The sequence below is a fragment of the Typha angustifolia genome, chromosome 10 (genome assembly GCF_048772165.1).
Source record: "Typha angustifolia cultivar Huaian chromosome 10, ASM4877216v1, whole genome shotgun sequence".
NCBI classification, from domain to species: domain Eukaryota; kingdom Viridiplantae; phylum Streptophyta; class Magnoliopsida; order Poales; family Typhaceae; genus Typha; species Typha angustifolia.
The window spans coordinates 1,145,141-1,164,948 of record NC_133248.1 but is presented as its reverse complement, the minus strand read 5'-3'; the positions used below and the strand labels follow the sequence as shown (position 1 = coordinate 1,164,948).

The 19,808-nt window shown below is 39.2% G+C and overlaps 5 protein-coding genes across 7 annotated transcripts; 1 reads left to right on the top strand and 4 right to left on the bottom strand.

The window, feature by feature from the left end:
• Window positions 1-613: 613 nt before the first annotated feature.
• On the top strand, window positions 614-1,355 carry LOC140768263 (large ribosomal subunit protein uL24y-like). The gene has a single exon (XM_073108480.1). The coding sequence runs from the start codon at window positions 704-706 to the stop codon at window positions 1,160-1,162; it is 459 nt and encodes a 152-aa protein (XP_072964581.1). The 5' UTR covers window positions 614-703; the 3' UTR covers window positions 1,163-1,355.
• A 147-nt stretch (window positions 1,356-1,502) lies between these two features.
• Window positions 1,503-5,718, bottom strand: LOC140768262 (lipid phosphate phosphatase 2-like). Of its 3 annotated transcripts, XM_073108479.1 has the most exons (10): window positions 5,663-5,696; window positions 5,466-5,568; window positions 5,286-5,375; window positions 4,243-4,464; window positions 4,056-4,143; window positions 3,834-3,943; window positions 3,648-3,741; window positions 3,233-3,421; window positions 3,062-3,121; window positions 1,503-2,526 (listed from the first exon to the last, which is right to left on the bottom strand). In XM_073108479.1, the coding sequence occupies exons 4-10, from the start codon at window positions 4,456-4,458 to the stop codon at window positions 2,363-2,365; spliced, it is 921 nt and encodes a 306-aa protein (XP_072964580.1). In that variant the 5' UTR covers window positions 4,459-4,464; window positions 5,286-5,375; window positions 5,466-5,568; window positions 5,663-5,696; the 3' UTR covers window positions 1,503-2,362. The 3 variants fall into 3 exon arrangements, with proteins under 3 accessions (XP_072964580.1, XP_072964578.1, XP_072964579.1); XM_073108477.1 differs by lacking the exon at window positions 5,286-5,375 and having other exon boundaries at window positions 5,663-5,718; XM_073108478.1 differs by lacking the exon at window positions 5,286-5,375 and having other exon boundaries at window positions 5,466-5,554; window positions 5,663-5,716.
• Window positions 5,719-9,186: 3,468 nt separating this feature from the next.
• Window positions 9,187-10,951, bottom strand: LOC140768261 (uncharacterized). Its single transcript, XM_073108476.1, has 2 exons — window positions 10,043-10,951; window positions 9,187-9,960 (listed from the first exon to the last, which is right to left on the bottom strand). The coding sequence occupies exons 1-2, from the start codon at window positions 10,840-10,842 to the stop codon at window positions 9,309-9,311; spliced, it is 1,452 nt and encodes a 483-aa protein (XP_072964577.1). The 5' UTR covers window positions 10,843-10,951; the 3' UTR covers window positions 9,187-9,308.
• A 5,224-nt stretch (window positions 10,952-16,175) lies between these two features.
• LOC140768675 (probable calcium-binding protein CML18) lies at window positions 16,176-16,790 on the bottom strand. The gene has a single exon (XM_073109032.1). It carries the CDS (start codon window positions 16,728-16,730, stop codon window positions 16,227-16,229), a length of 504 nt encoding a protein of 167 aa, XP_072965133.1. The 5' UTR covers window positions 16,731-16,790; the 3' UTR covers window positions 16,176-16,226.
• Window positions 16,791-17,503: 713 nt separating this feature from the next.
• On the bottom strand, window positions 17,504-19,406 carry LOC140768572 (putative glutamine amidotransferase GAT1_2.1). Its single transcript, XM_073108898.1, has 5 exons — window positions 19,247-19,406; window positions 18,825-19,138; window positions 18,327-18,737; window positions 18,021-18,227; window positions 17,504-17,908 (listed from the first exon to the last, which is right to left on the bottom strand). The coding sequence occupies exons 1-5, from the start codon at window positions 19,335-19,337 to the stop codon at window positions 17,675-17,677; spliced, it is 1,257 nt and encodes a 418-aa protein (XP_072964999.1). The 5' UTR covers window positions 19,338-19,406; the 3' UTR covers window positions 17,504-17,674.
• Window positions 19,407-19,808: the final 402 nt, after the last annotated feature.

Here is a 19,808-nt window from a genome sequence, read left to right as displayed (position 1 = left end):
TATATCTAATCGAATTTACTCTTTAAAAAATTTAAATTAAAAAATAAGACTAAGTAATTGAGTTTGGAGCTAAGCCTCAAATGTAGTGTTCGCTGGCCTTTATCTTGGTTCATTCATTTATTTAATGATGCTATTATTTGTAGCCTACATCTCTATTATCTAATGTAAATTGAACCCTTTGTTTTCAATTTTTATCTAAACGGATATCATAATTTATTTGTTAGGAATAATTTTATTTAGACCCTCTAAATTATTCTTTATTTTGATATACACTTTTTGAAATTTTATTTAATATACATATACCATCTAAACTATTGTTGGTTAGTTTTCTATTATAATATCTATAAATTACCACTCAAACTCACATGTAAATATACTTTTGAACTACATACCCTTAATTTTGGAATATATATATTAAAGATAAAATAGAATAATGTTAATAAAAAGAGGTATTGTTTTTTTAATTTTTCCCTCCAGGCCTTATCCCCTCTAGGGCCTCTAATATGGGCTTGGATTTTGGGCTAAGGTTAGGCATTTTGTCCAACTTATTGGGGGCAGTTTTGTCCTATCACTTCAAGATCCTAACCCTAAAACCCTAATAATCCTATCTTCTTCCTCTCTCTCTCTCTCTCTCCCCCTATATTTGCCGCCTTCTGTAACCTTTTTCCCCCAAATCCCTAACCCTAGATCTCTCACATCAACCATGAAGTACAACCCTAGGGTTTCCAGCTCTCGCCGGAAGTGCCGCAAGGCCCACTTCACGGCCCCCTCCAGCGTCCGCCGCGTGCTCATGAGCGCTCCTCTCTCTGCGGAGCTCCGCAGCAAGTACAACGTCCGATCTGTCCCTGTCCGCAAGGACGACGAGGTTCAGGTCGTGCGCGGTAGCTTCAAGGGCCGCGAGGGCAAAGTCGTCCAAGTCTACCGCCGGAAATGGGTCATCCACGTGGAGCGCATCACCCGGGAGAAGGTTAACGGCTCCACCGTCAACGTCGGGGTCAACCCCTCCAAGGTCGTCATCACCAAGCTCAAGCTTGACAAGGATCGGAAGGCGTTGCTCGAGCGCAAGGCACGTGGTCGCGCCGCCGATAAGGCCAAAGGTAAGTTTTCCGCCGACGAGGTCGCCGCCGCCTCCGCCTCCCCATCCCTTCAGGAGATCGACTAATAGCTTCTGGATTAGCTGCTTACTTCTTTACAATCTAAGTCGAAATTTGGATTGATTTGAGTAGTAAACTTCGTTTGGTGGATAAAGGTGGTGTTTTTATTTGCTTTTAAGTTTGTCGTTGGAATTATGAATTTTTGAAAAGAATTAATCTTCTTGATTGATATCGATTATAATGATATAGTTTTTATGTGTTTATAGATACTTTTATTATCTTCTGGAATTGATGCCTATACGTGTAGAATAAACAACAATGTACTCTCTTATTAGTTCAAGAAGCACTCTCGATGATTGACTTTGTTTTAGTTTAAAAGAATCACTTTGAGAACTTGGAATTTAAGATATCTTGATACCATTTGAAATCTACTTGGTGCTCTGATTGCTTTAACGGATTCCATGAGAAGTAGTAGTTAAAACACAAGCAGATTTGAGGGATAAATTCTTGCGACACTTCTTCTGATGCTAAGATGGTTGGGAGACAAAACCCAAGAAGGAAATTGTTGTAGATTGATTCATTGTAATTGCTTGAAGTTTTATGATATCACAATTTGTCCTCTAGATGTGTTATCAGCATATATCATTGATGAATTGGAGCAGATAATAGATAGATAGACAGGGGCCCAAATTACAGTTTATTCCTGGATTAACTCGATTGTAACTTACTCTCTTGTAATCAAAACTTAAAAACTCGATTTAACTCACCTCTCTTCTTGGTCTTGACCAAATTTTAGATTTTTTTTTTAAATTCAAAACTAATGGTGATTCAATGGACTAGTATTCCTCACCATGGATGAATTGCAAAATGAATATATTCTTACCATCTTCAAATCAGACTCAGTTATGTGAAGGTGATTAAGTTTTTTTTTTTGGTATGTTCTAGTTAATGATAGACTATGGAGGTTAAGTACTAAAGTTTGAAATATAGGGGGTAAATTAGAATCAGACCAAATAACGGGAAGGTAAATTAAAATTTTCCCTCAAATATGTCATGGTGAAATTGAATCACAAGTTAACTTGGGGCTTTGAAAAGGCTGAGCAGTGGATATGTTTTAAAACAAGCTATAGCCATAAAATTTGAATTTTTCAACAATCTTTTCACAGCAGTTCATCAGGTCTTCAGCTACTGTAAATGAACATATTCTGATTGTTAATTTGTTGCATACACTATGAGGATTCTACTAGTAGATAGAAGTTGATTAACTTTTACACCCTCCCAGATTCTAATTCATCCAGTGGTGTCCTTTTATCTCTTCGTCCAGATAATCCAATATTGCAGCCGTCTCCAGATTGTCGGTGTTCTTCGCTAATTGGATTGCCACTGACTCGTGATTCCTCTAGCATCTGAAAATATGCATGAGGACCCAAACCTTCAGGAACAACAAGTTAATTGTCAGACAGGTTATAGGAATTTTGTTGCATAATACAAAGATGGTTTTGTCATTTGAATACCCTAAAGAATATTAGCTCTACGTCATAAAAACATAGGGAGAGAAATATTCTCTCTCGTTTGGATAGAAATTTTGAAGAGAATGCAGGGAGAAAGAGAGAAAAATGACCCAACTCCAAAAGTGGATAGAAAGGGAGAGAGCAAGAGAAGAACTAAATTTTCTCTCTCTTCTTTTCACCCAGTATATCCAAACAAGAGGAGAGATTATTTTCTCTAATCTTCTCTTCTGTTGTCTCCATCCAAACATAGAGCTAAAGGTGCCAAATGTTGTGGCCTAAAGACACGGAAACATGTTCAGTTATAGTAGTATGATAACAATGAGAATGGCCTGAGTATTGAAGACAGGATACATAAACAAATGTCTGCTATGTCTACTGAGATTATTAATTACACCTATATCTGCTTACCAGAATAAAATGATACATAGAGTAAGAACAAGGAAATATAAGTATTACCATCAGGATGAGAAGGGGAAGGGAAGAACTGTAGATAACAAAAGGAGGCCACCACATATCCTGCATTAATAAAATTTATGAATCATTATTTCAAGCATCAAAAAGAATTATTTCCAGCTGAATAATGAAACAGTACTCAGTTTATAGGATGATATCTTATCAAATACAGACCAAGAAGACCACCAGCAAAAACATCTTCCCAATGATGCCGATAATCATCCACCCTAGAAATTCCGATAAGGGAAGCAACAAGTAGAGGAAGAAATACTATGCAAAGTTTTGCCACATGGCCTCCACGGTCGAATGCTTTAATTTTTCCAGACAAATATAATGCCAGAAAACTAAGACCTGCAAAAGACCCTGCAAGATGCCATAATGACATCAAAAAATTTCTCTTACCACTGAAATTAACCTGTAATCAAACATGAGATGAATATGAGCAGTTAGCTATGTGACATATATGTTGACAAAATAGTTATTCTTTTCATATTTGTGTGGTCCTCATCCAAATATCTTAAGACAGGGTCTGACTTACAATGCATTTTCCATGAAGATGCAAAGAGAAAAGAAATTAACAAGATCTTACATGAAGTATGGCCACTAGGAAAGCTCTTGTGACCCTCCTTTATTGAACTTCTTTCCCCATGACAAATTACATTTCCTGTTACTCGATCATACAACTGATCAAAGGGAAATGTGTGCAAAGATGTGATCAAGGATACCTATGAAGTACACAGAAAAAATGAAATAATAAAAGGATCCGAAAATCGACCTCTTTTCCGTCAGGAAAACAGCGCCAATAAAAATCAGGTCGTGGTCTCCCAACTGTGTCCTTGATTGCACCAGTTATGACTCCAGTTATGAGCACAGAAAAGAGGAGGCCTGATATTGCAATTTGAACTTATCTACTCAAATGATATTCTTGTAAGCATCCAAATATATTTAAAAGGAGAATCTCTTCAAATAAGGAAGAAAAAATGGGGATGAGAACCACCTAATACCGCATGATGAAGATCGTAAACATCTCTTCTACGGAAATAGAAGGCAATGAAGATGAGAACAGGCAACAATAAAGAAATTATCTACAAAAAAGAAAGTCAGTGTTACAGATATGTGGACAGGATCAATCTAATTCAATGGGATTTGCAAAAGGTAGCAACTGAAATATATCAATAACTCACCGGAACAGCCCATGCTGGTACAGTGTTATTCTTTAATGGATACTTAAGATCGGTCATCATTTCTTTCCCAACAAAACGATAAAACGGGTGAGCAACATGCAAACAGACCACCATCAATACAAGAAAAACGAGAATGATCCAGTCGTGCATATGCTTCTTTGTCAATTTGACTCCATGAGATTGAACTGTATGCGAACCCAACTGAATCTCTCGCATGTTGTCCTTCAAGAGAAAATTAATAGTAAAGCTTTTGACTAGTTTTCAACTCTTGATAAGATTGCATAGTGATCAATATAATATGATTTGAGATGCAAGATGACGATGTCCAATATCTCCAAAGTGAGTTTTTGAAACTGCTCTAACAATGTTATCAAGAGTTGGCATGACAAAGGACACCATCACTGCCTGACATGCCATTCATTGATATGGTATGTGCCATCTCATACACACCACGCCAAGCCAATTATCTGCACATCCCGATGACAATGGACGTCCTTGAAAAGAATAATGTGAATCTACTTGGTGGCCCTGCAAGATCTTTTATCAGATCTTCAATTATTTTTTTGCCTAGTAGCTACATTACCTATGTCTGGTGTGTTTACTACAGAGCTTTCCTTAATTTGTTTGATTTTGGATGACATTGTTATTATTCATGTAACATATAATAATTAAGTGAAATGCACAGCATGCATCAGGACATTCCCACAAACTTGGCTGTCGATAAAATAGATTCTTATCATTTTATTAATTTTGTCATGCGAAGAACATCCTTGAAAATGCCATGATTCAAAAAGTAAATTACATATATTTGAAAAATTTTAAACACCATATTTGAATTTGTTGGGCGAAGAACATCCTTGAAATGCCATGATTCATATAAAGACAATTACATGTATTTGAAAGTTTTTAGCATCATATCTGACTCTTGTTCGCCAAGGAAAAAAAAAAGGTACTAATACTAGAAATTCCATTTTCTTTCAACCAAAAACACAATCAAAAGGACCCCTAAATATTCTAACTAGTTGATTAAAGCAATGCAATACCACTTATCTTGGCATTTCTCAAAGAATCAAATAAACTTCAAAATTGATAGCTTCAAGTGGGTTTCTTACAAGCACCTCGGGCATCATTCACTACCACCATGAACATGTAAAGATTTCTCAGTCAAGCGACAACAAATAGAAAAAGAGAAAGAAAAGAAGAAGGTCGAGAAAAGCCTTTACCCTTGGACTTATAGTCAGCAACCCACAAAATGACATGCTATTCCACCTTCCTCTGGTCAACCCTTCCAATTGCTTACTCCAATGCACGACTTGGAGAGGCCATCTTAACCAAATCAAAAGTAATCCGACAATGGAAACATGAAGCACTTCGTTCCGAGGGATTAAGAGAGAGAAGAAAGTGGGAATTAATGGCTTACCAGGTAGTTCTTAGGGCTTGGAAGTCGGTTTCCGTGAAGAAAGACAGAAGCTTTTGATGTGATGGGTGTGTGCGTTGGGGGGGGGAGTGGTTTTAAGTTTTAGGCTAAGGAATATTTACATTTCACACCCAATATTTGCACGAATTTACGTTTTGACACCATATCTTTCCGGTATTTAATGCTTTCGACTTTATTCTCATAAAACATCCGGATTTAATCATGGCTGGCGGAAACTTTGATTTCCCAAAAGAAAATATAGATTAAAACATTACTTATGCCTTGTTTAACTCGAGAGCAAGCCCCGAACTCAATTAGTTAGTCTTATTTTTTTAGTCTTAATTTTTTGAAAAGTAAATTTGATTAAATTTAAAAAAAATAAAAAGATATTTAGTTACTGAACTAGTTTAGAAGTCTCTGAACCAGTTTAAGAAAAGTTCCTAAACTTAAAGCAAACACGTAACTACTTTTCTTTAGATAAAAAGTCAATAATCTATTAAATTTAATCAGATTTTATAAAGTTGATATATTCAGAAGATGTGAGATATTTTCAAAGAGCCCTACTATCGTTACGATATAAAATTAATAAATTTCAAGCCTAAAGGGCGAACAAAATTAAAATAATTGTAGCTTTATCACGATCATTGTGGATCGCAAAGTAGAGAAACTAATTTGGCTTGTAGAGAAACAAAGAGCAAAAGTAATATAGCAAATCAAAATAGCCGACGCCCACCAAAGAGCCTCCATCGCCTCATCCTTATTAGCCTTATTATGGTGAGAGAAGATGATCTGGCTTAGGCAGTGCAATTGAGGGAGGAAGAACGGTGAAATAAGTATGGTTAGACAAGTGACATGAATGGAGCAGAAAAGACAGTAGGTGCGGTGACTACAGGAAACACACCAAGAGTTGTTGTTATCTATGCTGCTGTATAATGGGCACGACTATTGGAAGCGGAAGGGTGGTAGTGGAGAGAGGGGCGGTAAAAGGTCACATGGTGATGGTAGATCCAAGGAGGAGGAGGGCAATGGGGCCTTTTAGTTAAAGAGAGTCCGCAAGTCAGGTGAGCACACAACAGGACATGTTGATGACAAGGAATGAGATGGGAGCAGGCAGAGAACAACTATTCAGAAGAAGAGGGAGGGAGAAGATAGGAGGTGATACCGACATGGAGAATAGATAAAAGCAAGAAGTAGAAGAGAAAAGAAAAAAAAAGACAACATGTAGAGAGAGAAAGGAAAGCCTTCTCTTTCGATAGCCACTCGAGCTAGGAGAGGAGACACGAAAATATCACTGGCGGCGACCGAAGAAAACTCCTACTAAATGAGAGAGACGAAGAAAGTACTGAACAAGTGTTAGTGCTTCCTTAGATCCCCTTCATTTCACTTTCTTTTCCCTCCTCTCTTTTCTCTAGCTTCTGACAGCAACTATTCGGACAAGAGGAGTTTTGGCCATAACATAATTAGATCATTTATTAAAATCAAGTCAATCCAAAGTGCATTTTAACAAATTAATTCGACCAGGTGGGTGTAGGTCCTAAGAGTTGGCAAGCTCCTCCTCTCATCATTTTCAAATTCCAATTGGAACTTGAGACAAAAATTTCTCGTACCGAGGGTTATTGGCCTCACTGTCCACCTATATCCAGACAGAATTCTGTGCATTTGAAAGGATGATTTGAATCAAAAGCTCCTCCTCTCTTTCCTCTAGCTTCTAACCACTTGGGGTGTGCATCATTGCATGTACAATTTTCTTTTTATTTTTATCTTATGCAATCTACGAGAAAAACAAGCTTAAGATACACAAAAGAAAGACAGCATCCTGAATGGCAGATATGTATGCTAACTTTTATTAAAGATACTAAGATCTTTCCTCCAAATTGCATCAATGGACGACAAAGTTGGTGTTCTTCAAGACTGACCAAGCACACGGTATAGTATTGTACTATTGTTAGTTTTCTTCGGTTTTTTTTGGTTAAGAAAGAAACTAGAGTACCTAGTTGTTACTTTTAAAATTATACCTCTAATATAACCTAAAATAATTTAATATTTGATTGTAAGTTAGAAGAGTTATAAAATAATTATTCTTAATATGACACAAAAATTGAGGTAGAAGTACAAGTATTAAGTTAAGATTAACTCAAATATCTGTTAATTTAACTTATAATTTAAATTAAAATACTCTCCGTTTCAATGCAAGCTGATCTAGTAGTGCATTAATCACATACCTCTGGAGTTTCGATTCTATTGGTTCAAATTCAACTGCTCTTTCATATTATTCTTCAGTGGAGATTAAAGTCATTAGATGAGCACAATCGACGACACAATTTGACTAATTTGCACGAATCGATTGAGCCGCATTGGAACTCCGCTCACCATTGTCCCCTTCTTTAGTCAGAGATGGTTGGGTTTCACCAAAGCCAATGTACTCTTCCTCTATTCCATCTACCCACTATGCTAATCGGATGACTTTCAAAAGCCAAGGCAAAGCCAAAGAGCGAGCAACCATTTGGTGACGCTAAGCATGTCATTTTTGTCAGGAAACATTCATATCACGCCCATTTTAAAAAAATAATATAATGGCTGATTGAATTGACTGGTCAATAATGCTTTTGGAGCTACATTTCGACAAAATTATATTGTATCGCTTTATAATGTCATTATTTTTTTAATTTATATATTTAAAATAATATTGATTGAATTTTAAATTAAAAAAAATATGATAAATAATATATAAATCGGATAAGAAATAAGAGATAATGAGTGCAAATAATATATAGAAATTCCACCAAATATTATTATCAGAATCTTTCAAGAAAAATCGAATCCAACGTTGTGCTACAGTGATGGCTTCTTTACTACTACCTTGTAAGAGGGCCGGCCGTCGTAACTCCGTGTAATCCTCTCCACTGTTTGCTCGCAAACATCCAAGTCATGTGAAAAACCTCAAAACCCCACCACTGCCTGACCGCCAACTGTCCCTTTTCATTCTTAAAATATAGTCTCTTTCTATGGAACCCCACCTCGTCCATGCACAATCTCCCACGCAATCCAGGTTGGATCGTACGAGATCCCTCGTGACAATACCCAATTCCCACGCATCCCTAAGCTAAGCTAAGCTTCCTAGTTTTCTTTAATCTAAGTTAAAATGACCACAGTAATGATTCATATAATAACATTCTATAAAAAATTCCAATCAGACATCTCAATCTCAGTATCTGAAAGGAATAAAAATTTCCAAGTTAATAATTAATGATGAATAGCCCTTCTTTAAATTATCTTACTAACAACCCAATACAAAAGACCTTCTTAACAAAGACTTATTTTCCTGGTAGATTACGAGTCTGCAATTTATTAAGTCAAATTTGAAAGAAGAATCAAAGATATATAACTCTGTGATGATATGGTGGAACTCGAATGCTTAGTCTATTAACAAGAGACTAATAAGGAATTTGTTCAATTCCTAAACTGAGCTCAATTCTGATATAAAGTGAAATATTTCATTCAGATACAAACACAACCGAGAAGACTCATAACAGCACACTTTCTTAATCCTTATTCCATCTCACAACATCGGATACATTATACTTAAAAGACATTAAAATAGACAATAAGCAAAAGAGAGGACGGACATACCATTTAACAATAATTATAACTATGATGGTCGACTCTGCTTCCCATCACCCTGCCCAGCTTCGCTGTTCGACGGCGGCGAAGTCACCTGAGAATAGTACATCGGAGCGCGGCCATGGTCGGCGTACTCATATGCGTAATTTCCCGTCATGGACGGCGGCTGAGACGGGCGCTGGTGCACCAAATGGTACCCTGGAATTTGGTACTGCGGCGCCGCAGAGGTCTGTTGAAATTGAGCGGGGGGCGGCGCGAGGGTGGTGGGCACGGTCCTGTACATGTTAGCAGCTTGCACTTCTGGATCCAACGGCACTCTCGGGAACGGCTTGCCGGCGTTCGGGTGCGGGAAGTGGGGCGACGACGCCGGCAAATTGTAGGGGAAGAAGATCACCTGGGGTTGCTGTTGCTGCTGCTGCTGCTGCGGCGGAGGCGGCTGTGGCGGTTGGATCTGATAGTAAGTAGGCAGCGTGGGCACGAAGGTGGTGTTGGTAGCCGCAGTCCCCGCCCCCGCCCCCGCCCCGTGTTGGATGTACTGCGGCTGCGGCACATGAGGGTATATGTAGCCACTGTCGGGAACCGGTACCGGAATCCGATAGCCACCGTCGACGCCGGGAGGAACTGGGAAATCTTGCTTTAGTTCGCCGGCGGAAGAAGATTTATCTGGGTAGTACATGGATCTGAGAGCAGCACAACAACGACGAACGGCTGGATTTAGAGCTCTGTGTTAAAAAGTTGTAAAGAATCGAAAACGAGATTTACCTCCCACTAGGATCGGGTATGGCGGGGTCGAAGGAGGCGGGTTTCGGGTCGGGGAGAGGGATCGGGGGGAGATTGGAGAGCGACGGCGCCGACGATGTGGACCCGAACGATGACGTCTTGTCGAGCATCGGCGAGTCGGGAATCGGATGTGGGGCGACCGATCCGGTCGCCGACGAGGCGGCAGGGCGGGAGGATAACGACGGGTCGTCATCCAAGCCGAGAAGGGAGTTAACGGATCCAGAGCCAGCAGAGACGACGGCGCTATTGAGGGCGTCGACGAACCAAGTCTCCGATTTGGTCTCGTCATCAAGAAGCGACCCCATCGATGACGACGCTGACGAGGAGGAAGGGAAGAGGAACAACCGTAGCCTCGACGCCTTGGTCGATCCACCGCCAGCGGCGGCGTTTCCGGCGGCGATCCGATCGTACTCGTCAATGAGGTTGTCGAAGTCCTCATCGGTGGTGACAGAGATAAGGGAGTCAAGGTCCTCGTTGGGGAGCTGGTACTTGAGGGAGAAAGGGCGGTTGTTGAGGAGGGAGCGCGAGAGCTTGGATCGGAAGTCGGCGAGAGAGGACTGGCGATCGACGACCACCATGCGAGTATCTCCCCCGAGGTAGCACAGGGATTTATCCGTGGGGCGGGGAACGATGCGGCCGCCATAGCTGCACATGAGGCGGAGACGGGAGGAGGAAGAAGAAGAGGAAGAAGGTAAGAGATCGTCGCACGACTCACCGCCGCGGGAGCGGGGAGACGAGTCGAGCGAGTCGGGGTAGGAGGCGACCGGTGGAATCTTCTCCATCGTTGGAGGAGAAGGGTAGAACGCTGGAGAATTTAGAAAGGAAGAGGAGAAGGAGAGGGGATTGGGGGAGATCTTTTTGGGTCCTTTTTGTTAATTTTAGTTGGGAAAAATGCTTCTTGGGGGCTACTTTCTTCTTAAGTTTCCTAAAATTCTATTCTGAAGGTCAAAAATTATACCTCTACTTTTATTAAATAATTAACTAATATTATAAGGGATATATATATTTTTTTTTATGTCCTTTTCTCTTCCTCTTTGAACAAATTATATATCATATGTCTCTTTCTTTCTTTGCTTGGAAGCTAAAGATGCAAGGTGTTAGAAAGGTGAAAATATTGGAGGTTTGTAATGGTTTAGATTTTTATTTATTTAATTTTTAAATAGTTATATTATGACCGCCTAAAATGTTTGTCTATTATTGTATGCACTTAGTGAATATTGTGGTTATTTAGGTATTTTTGTATGTCTTTACACTTCTATTGAGTAATATTTGGTTCTTAACTTTGTATTTTTAATATAGTTATATTAAGACTATCTAAATTCTCGTCTATCTTAGTATGCACTCTATTGTTTTTTCCAACCTTTTAAACTATATAAAATTTCTCACCTCTCTAACATTATTAACAAAAAAAATAATAATCATTTTTATCCTAAATTTTTATTTTTATTCATATAAAATAATAGTAAAATAGTCCTCACGGTACTTTAAAAGATATATATGTAAAGGGGTGCATGTTGTGAGCAATAGTTTAGAGGTCTACATATAATAATTACTTTTAATAATTTATCTATAAAATCATCGATGATTATAATATTTAACGTGGCAAAATTATAATCGTATAAATGGGTTAAGTAACATTTATTATTGTTTCATATAATATAGTATTTTTTGGAGTGTATTGGATGAGATATACGTCGCTTTCTTCTTTCTTTTTAATGTATGGGAGCTAGAGACGTAGAAAGCTTAAGAAAGGTAGGACCCGACCCCGGAAAGAGAAAAATATCGGCAAAAATATATAAGTATCTTATCTATTATATTTTTATATTTGTAATCTATGTAAAAAATTTAAATCATAGTTTTGCCGCTAGAAAGAATATGTGATTTTTACCCTTTATTTGTTACGGTGCTTGTTGCGATTGTGTTATTGTTTTATTTCTAATTATTAATTACGATGAGGATTAGTATAAATTTTCATTATTTCATATTCTAATGTTTAAGCAAAACATGGAATCTCATTTGGTTGAATACTAATGATAGTTGTGTTATTAAAAATATATTCTCATTAAGGCCTTGGATGGATAGACCTAAACGTAATCGTGATAAAAAAAAGGTAAGAGAAATGTTAGAATATAAAAAAAAAATTAAAATGATTGAGTTATGTACAGTCAAGTGTTAAATATAAATAATTATGAGCGTCGTTTTCTAACAACTTAAATTTTATAGTAATAAACTAATTATTATTAATGTAAGAGCTCCAATATATTGAATGTAAGGAGACAAATGGCCTCCACATTTATACCATCACCAGTGACCATGATATGCCACCAGTTTCTTTCTTCCCTTTGGGAGAAGGCAAATGATAGGATGCAAAGGAGTTTATAAAATAGCATTCTTCCCAAGTGGAAAAGGACATGCATGAGAGCCAATCTTATCCCAAGCTCTTACCCACTCCTTTGTGCTTAGGCTTCACATTTTCCTTATGGCCCCCATCATGAGATGATGAGAATCTAGCCATTTTATGACCACCCTTTTCCATTTCAAAACCTTGGAGAAATTAGTTTCATCATAATTCACACTTTATTCTATTGATATTTATTATTTGATCTTGCGTTTTACTTTTAATATCTCAAAAATATCTTATTCTAGGTTATTCTTAATAGACCGTTATTGTATAGATGTAAAATTATCTTAACACACTTGAGCGGTAGAATATTTATAATAAAATTTCCAAAATTTTATAAGTATAATTAAGGTAGGGTTTGGATGTAGTTAGCCTGGATTATTATATGACAATAGTCTCTTTTTTTTTTAAAAAAACACGGGAGTGAAACTTAATAGTGTCTCAACTTAAACTAGTGTTATTAAAATTTGAATCTGAATAAGATTCACTCATCAAAGCACTATCTCATTGACATGGCATAAGCCTTCTCTTAAAGTCTTAAAAGCAAGCTCTGGACTGAAATAAGAAGTGGGAGATGAACTCCCATTTGGTCCTCCACTTCTCTTAGTGACAACTCCTGTTTGGCCTCATAATTGTGGGGGCTTATCTAACCTTTTAACATACTATTGTAGTTGTAGAATTGGGGATGGAAATTATTGGTGTGGTTGTAGATAACATAGATAAACAAACAGTTGGTCCTATGTCTGGCTCCTTTGTCCTCTCTCTCTCATGGCTCCAAAAGAGTATCTATGAGATGGTGAAGTGAGGGAAATTTGTGTGTGTGTGATAATGTGATTGGATGGTGACTAAGATGCTTGGACATTGGCCAGAGAGAGAGAGAGAGAGAGAGAGAGAGAGAGAGAGAGTAGTCATCCATAATATTTTTAAGGATTTTTTTGGTTCACAGGAGCCTTTGTTTTTAGAGAAATTTATTAGAGACAAAATGTTAGCTGACCGAATAGAGAATATTTTAGATTAATAAAGTAAAAAAATATTCAGAACTAGACTTAATCTGACAGCAACTAACAGAATAGAAAATACACCTTAATTGTAACAAATATACTCATTGATATTATGGTAATTTTACATCTATAGTTAATTTACTAAGTTTTTATTTATGTTTATTTACCGGGAAATTGGGTTGTTGTCCATTTACAAGGCTCTGTATATTAGTGCTTGGGCTTCGGCCGAAAAGGCCAGCGATCTATTGGGCCTATCGGCTATGCTAGGGTTTCGGGTTTGATTCTCTTCTTCTTTTTGTACATGGATATTCTTTTTACGGGGAACTATAGTATAATCCACTCTTTAACCTTCTCCAAAATTGTTTCGTTGAGCAGCAAGCTAAGTTCTTAATCAACACTCGAGAAATTTAACTGCATAAAGTGAGAAAAAAAAATGTATAGTTTCGCCGATAAGGAAATAACCACCAATGAGTGAAACAGAAGTTATAATGGTCAGCAAAGACGATCCTTTGTGTTATAAATCCATAATGTGATGCTATATGTAAGAATATTAAGGTATGTCTTAGCAAGACCAGGACATAAATTATCTCAAAATTTTGACATTTTCCACTTTTACATATCTCAGCATCTTGTAGTACGCTTTTAGTTTGTGAATTGTTGGTAGGAGCTATTAGGCCCTGTTTGAGTGTTTGGAGTTTTATCTTTGTAGCATATCAAATGTGTAGTATTGGACATATGCAATTATTCAATTCCATAGGAAAAGATTGCCATCGAGTACATGGTTCTTTCTATTTGGTGTTTGTTTGGGTGTGGAAGAGAATCCTCGTAATTGGAAGAGAAGTGGACTGTAGAAGGGGATGAGATATGGCTGATGAGTGATGAGTGATTAAGGTGAGGTTTGGTATATTAGAAAGGAGAGTGTGTGAGGAAGGGGCAAGGGGACTTAGAGCCTCTTAGTTCATTTATTTATGCCACTATCTCCTCCATTTGCGTTGTGCTTCCTCTCCCCCTCTCCTTAGTAACCATCCTCAATTTTCTTATCTCTCAATTGGAACTTGACAATGACGATGCTAGATGTCATGGCTTCGTTGTCCTCCTTCTCCAACTCTTCTTGAGTCATTATCAATATTTTCCTTGTCTCCTAATTAGGACTCAACAACAACAACATGAGATATTATGACTTCATCCTCCTCCTCTCCTTAGTCACACCGTCACTATTTCCCTCATCCCTCGGTTGGGACTCGATAACGATGCTGCAAGATGTCATCGCCGTAACTAATAGCAGTTGGAGAAGGCAATCTCGTAGCATTAACATTTTATGATAAAGCCCTATATTAGTGGCAAGAGAATTGACAATTTGCAATATCATCGTGTATCATTTCTCTTTATTTAATTAAGCTTATAGGTCATCACGTGTTAGACAATTGGTTAGTCAGAATTGCCCGTTTTTGAGTTTGATAGGGGAGGGAGAAAGAGATAGAGAGAGGGCAAGAGGAGATTTGAGATCCTCTATAAGTTTTGTATCCTCTCAATTTATTTTCACCTCATTTTTCTTTGAAATGAGAGTATTTGGAGTGTTTTTATTTTGTTGTAATTGTTGTAATATTCAATCTTAACAAGCAAAGAGGTGAATTAGGGCATCAAGATGAGATCTCAATAGGAGAGTGGAAAATCAACATTAAAAAAGTGGGCAAGAAGGAGTCGGAGCAGCGATGGATCTCTAAGTGTAGGAGAGGTCATTTAAAAATGAGGAGTTATCAAAAGCCGATGTAGAAAGAGGGGGATGAAGGGAAGGGATGAAGGGAAGGGATGAATAGAGGTATGTGGCACAAGTAGAAGTGGTTATTGGGCTCAGTCTGAACCCACTTGATTTTAATCGGGCTAAGCTTAACCAGGGCCTGAGATAATAATAGGCACGACATAGGTTAGGCCTTTCCTCGAAAGCTCAACCTTGCCACGAGCACAACCTATTAAGCTTGCTCGGGCTCGACCCTTTATGCATGTTTATTTATATGATTTTTTAGTCGCACGTTAGATATTTAGTAAATATTAATATAAGTATATTCCTATGAGAAAAAAAACTAAATTATCTTTATAGAGACCCATTACGCTCGACCAGATAAATATAATAATATTTTTTAAAATTTAATCTTTAATCACTATGCTCGTTATGTCTAACTTAGGTTTAATATCTCATGAACTAATAGGCATGGCTATAGTATTTTCGCCCAGCCCGAATGATTAGTAGGTCAGCTATGAACAAATATTTAAGTTCGATCGATTTGAAAAGCCCAGCCTACTCAATGATTACCTCTTGATACGAGCTATTCGACCAAAGAAGTAGGAATTGGTTATTCATGGTTTGTAACAAATTCAATATAGCTAATACTAGGTTAAATCCAATAGCATTATTAATATCATGAATACTAGACTCCATATCATTTTTTTAAATTCTAACTTGCTAAACTCACCTGATTTCGATTTGGGCCTTTGAAGAAATTCAACAATCACTAGGATTGTCTTTTTCTATTTCGGCCCGTAATGCCTGCGTGGGGGCTCTATACGCAAGTTGAGCCTCTACTTTGGGCCCATAAAAGAAGCTCTGAAAGGAAATTTTCAATAAAGCCCTAAAAAGGACGAAATATTACCCAACTATATAAAGCATTCACCAAATGTTGTGCTCTTTCCGGAAGCAAAGATATAACCGAGAGTATAATCGAAACCTTAAACTTCGTAATATTACTTTTAAAACCCAAATACCAAATCATTTACCCTCCTCCGCCGCAACCCCTAGACCGCTTCCGGTCGTCATCATCTTCTTGAACTCCTCGAAATTGACGCTCCCATCCCCATCCGAATCAACGGGCCTCATCATCCGCGAGCAATCCTCAACGGAGCACTTCTGGCCGAGCCTCTTTAGCACGAGGTGCAGCTCCTCGGCGGAGATCAGCCCGTTCTTGTCGAGATCGTACATTTCAAAGGCGTCTCTGAGCTCCTCGTCGGCGCCGGCGCCGGATCGGTGGCGGTGGAAGGCGGCGAACTCGTTGAGGTCGACGAAGCCATCGTGGTTGGAGTCCATCTCATCCATCATCGCCTGGAGCTCGTTCGGGGAGACGTCGGAGCCGAGGGCGCGGACGACGGATGCGATCTCGGATTTGTAGATCTTGCCGTCGCCGTTCGCGTCGAAGCGGGTGAAGACCTTCGAGACATCGTCCTCGGGGTCGACGTCGAGGGACGAAGGGTTCTCCGAGCTCTGGGGATTAGCCATGAGTGCGCCTGCGCCCTCTCTCTCTCCCCCCCTCCTCTGTATATAAAGAGATAGATGGTCATCGGCATTATTGCAGAAACCTATCCTTATGAGATATTTGCAAATCGCCACCTCATGCGTATTAGAAATTTATAAATAATAAACCTATAGTTTGCATTTATCTATAAGGTCTCCAAAATGTTTTCTATAACTTAAGAAGAGGTGGTCTTTTGCAAACGTAAGTGAATAGAAAAGTCGACTCATTCCTCGCAAATTTCTTATTTATCTCTCATTTCTAATATATTATAGTATGCGTAGATTAGCTTTTGGGTTAATTAGTTATAGCAGATGGCTTGTTTGAAATAAGACTAACATGCAGGGTGTGATATGCAAAAGAAACGCTTTTCATTTATTTTGTTGGATTTCCATTTCCGATGCACCGTCCCAACTTAACTGACCACAGACGCACCGTCCTATTTCGGATAAGGAAAGCGTGAGGGATCGGTGTGGGCGTTATAACAGCACACGGAGAAACGGTAAGTTCCTCGAGGAGACATGTGGCCCGGTGACCGCAAATGGCGGGATTAGAAGTCGGACATCAAGGCACGTGTCGAGCAGATGATGCTGATCCCCACGTCCTGGAGACCACGTGGCAACAGATATCCCCGACACGTTGTAAATTTACTTTTAGGTCCAACCCGTTGGCTCAAGAGAAGGATATATTTTCTTTTTAGACCCTAGGCAAAAGTATGCAACCATCTCTCAATCTGGTTGGGAAAAACTAATTGAGTTCATTCTTCTTTGGTAGGAAATGTGATATAACTCTCATACTATTGATTGATCGATTACAAACAGGTAGTCTCCATACATACATGGATGAATTATAGTTATCAACATGTGGTAATATTATTGTCCCAATCCCCGAGCAAAAGAATAAGAAGATTATCCTCCTTCCAAGAGAGAGTTCAGGTGGACTTGAGCTTCCTCTCTAACACCTCTGAGCAAATCTGGCCCATGATGTGGTAGAAAGTAAGCAAATCAGAGAGATGCTCTACTGACATCTTTCCCATGAGAGCTCTTGCAGCCTTCTCCCTCTCCTCGTCCATCTTTAGCCTCTGTAGATAGGATGATGCATTCCTCACCGTTGCACCCATCTGCTTCAATCTCTTCTCTTGCTGCAAGCTTAGCGCAGTGTTCGACTAAATGCCACAAAGAAAGAGAAAAGAAAAGAGAAAAGGATATGAATTAGATATAACTTTGTCTACCGCAGAGGATTTAGATTAATGCTTCCGATTTCTGATAATTAAGTACCTCGAGGAACTCGGCGCCGGCTTCAAGTTCCGATTCTCCCGACGGGGGCATGCCGGTTTTCGCGACGTACAAGTCCTTCGCAATCGAGAAGCTCCGGACGATGATCTTTCGCTTCTTCTCCATTTCTTGATCCAGTTTCAGGGCATGTTTCGGATTCGCTGAGTTGTTAACCTTCTTTTGATAAGCAATTACTGCCTTTACAAATTCCTATATATGAAAGCAAAAGGATTGGAGCAATTAAAGACCTCCGTAGTAAGCTCATGTATGCATGCACCTAGATGTTTGATGAAATGCTTGACCTCTGACCTGATAAGCCGAGGGGCATCCGGGATAGTCAAAATCATCAGATTCAGGCTTCCTCATGCGTTCAGGATGGAACTGCAACCCCATGATGAACTTTCCCTCGTTGGGATTGTAAGTATCCGGATCGTAGAACCCTTCGATCAACCCGTCGGCCGCGAAGGCCATCGGAACGAACCTTTCCGCGAGCTTCTTCACACCCTGGTGGTGGTAGCTATTAACCATGAGCTCCATCTTCCCCTCTTCCAGCGACTCCCGGAACCAAGCATGCAATGGGGTGTTCTCAACCACCTTCACAGCATGCCGGTGGCCGTCGTAGTTGTCGTAGTCGATGTGCGAAACGGCGGACTTCCCATCCTTCCTCAGTTCCTTGTCGACGTCTTGCAAGAGCGTACCTCCACACGCTACGTTGAGCACCTAAAAGCAGTGACGCCGTCACGTACAATCCTTTTATAATATTATATATATATATATTCTTTTAGGAAAGCTAATGTTAGTACGTACTTGAGAGCCGCGGCAGATGCCGAGGTAGGGTATGTTACGCTCGAGGCAGAGCTTGGCGAGGCGGAGCTCAATCGAGTCCTTCTCGCGGTCGACGGCGGTGTCGCTGGCGTGGAGCCGCCGGATCTCGTCGAGCTCGTCGGCGGAGAGACCGGAGAATTCCGCGTCGTAGAGGGAGGGGTCGATGTCTTCGCCCTCGCAGAGTAGAACGCCGTGGATCGGCTCGAAGCTATCGAGAAGCATGTGGACGCCGGCGACGCGGGGCACGATCACCGGCGCCGCACCATAGCCTACTATGAGATCGAGGTGGTATTCTCCTGCAACATAATTATTGTTTTTTAACCACTCGTAATTGATTAGTACATGAAAAGAAAATTACATTCGAATCATAAATATGCTCCAAAAATTATATCTTTTTCGCATACCAACGAAGTCAACGAACTTGTTCTTCCGGACAGTACGGCGAGAGACGATGAGAACTCGGGGGAGGATCATGGACAGATCTGAAGAGGCCATCTTGTTTGTTGGATCTCCTTTGAGTTCTCCTACTATTTATAGGAGGACTGGAGGACTACTTGTTATGCTTTAATTTCTATTTATTTGCACATTTTTTGCTTTTAAAATGAGCAACTCAGTTCAATCTTATCTTCTTTCATTGTTTATTAAGTTAGGTAGTATATGCGAATAAATCCTTCTGGGCGCCGCGTTACAGGTCAGAATTGGAAAACAAGAAAGACAACATAATAGTCTATTAGATTTTCTTTTTCTATTTTAATGGAGAGAAATGGGATGGTCTATTAGATCATCTGGAGTAGTGTTTTGTGATTTCTAGTAAGGCAAGCATGATGAAGAAATGGACAGGAAGTAGAAGAACTTTCTAGTTCATTGTATTGACTAATTCATTTCTTTATATGTGTATTTATTTTGTGATATAGATCTTGTAATATAATTAGAAGTTCAAATTCTTAAAACAATTAACGTGACAAC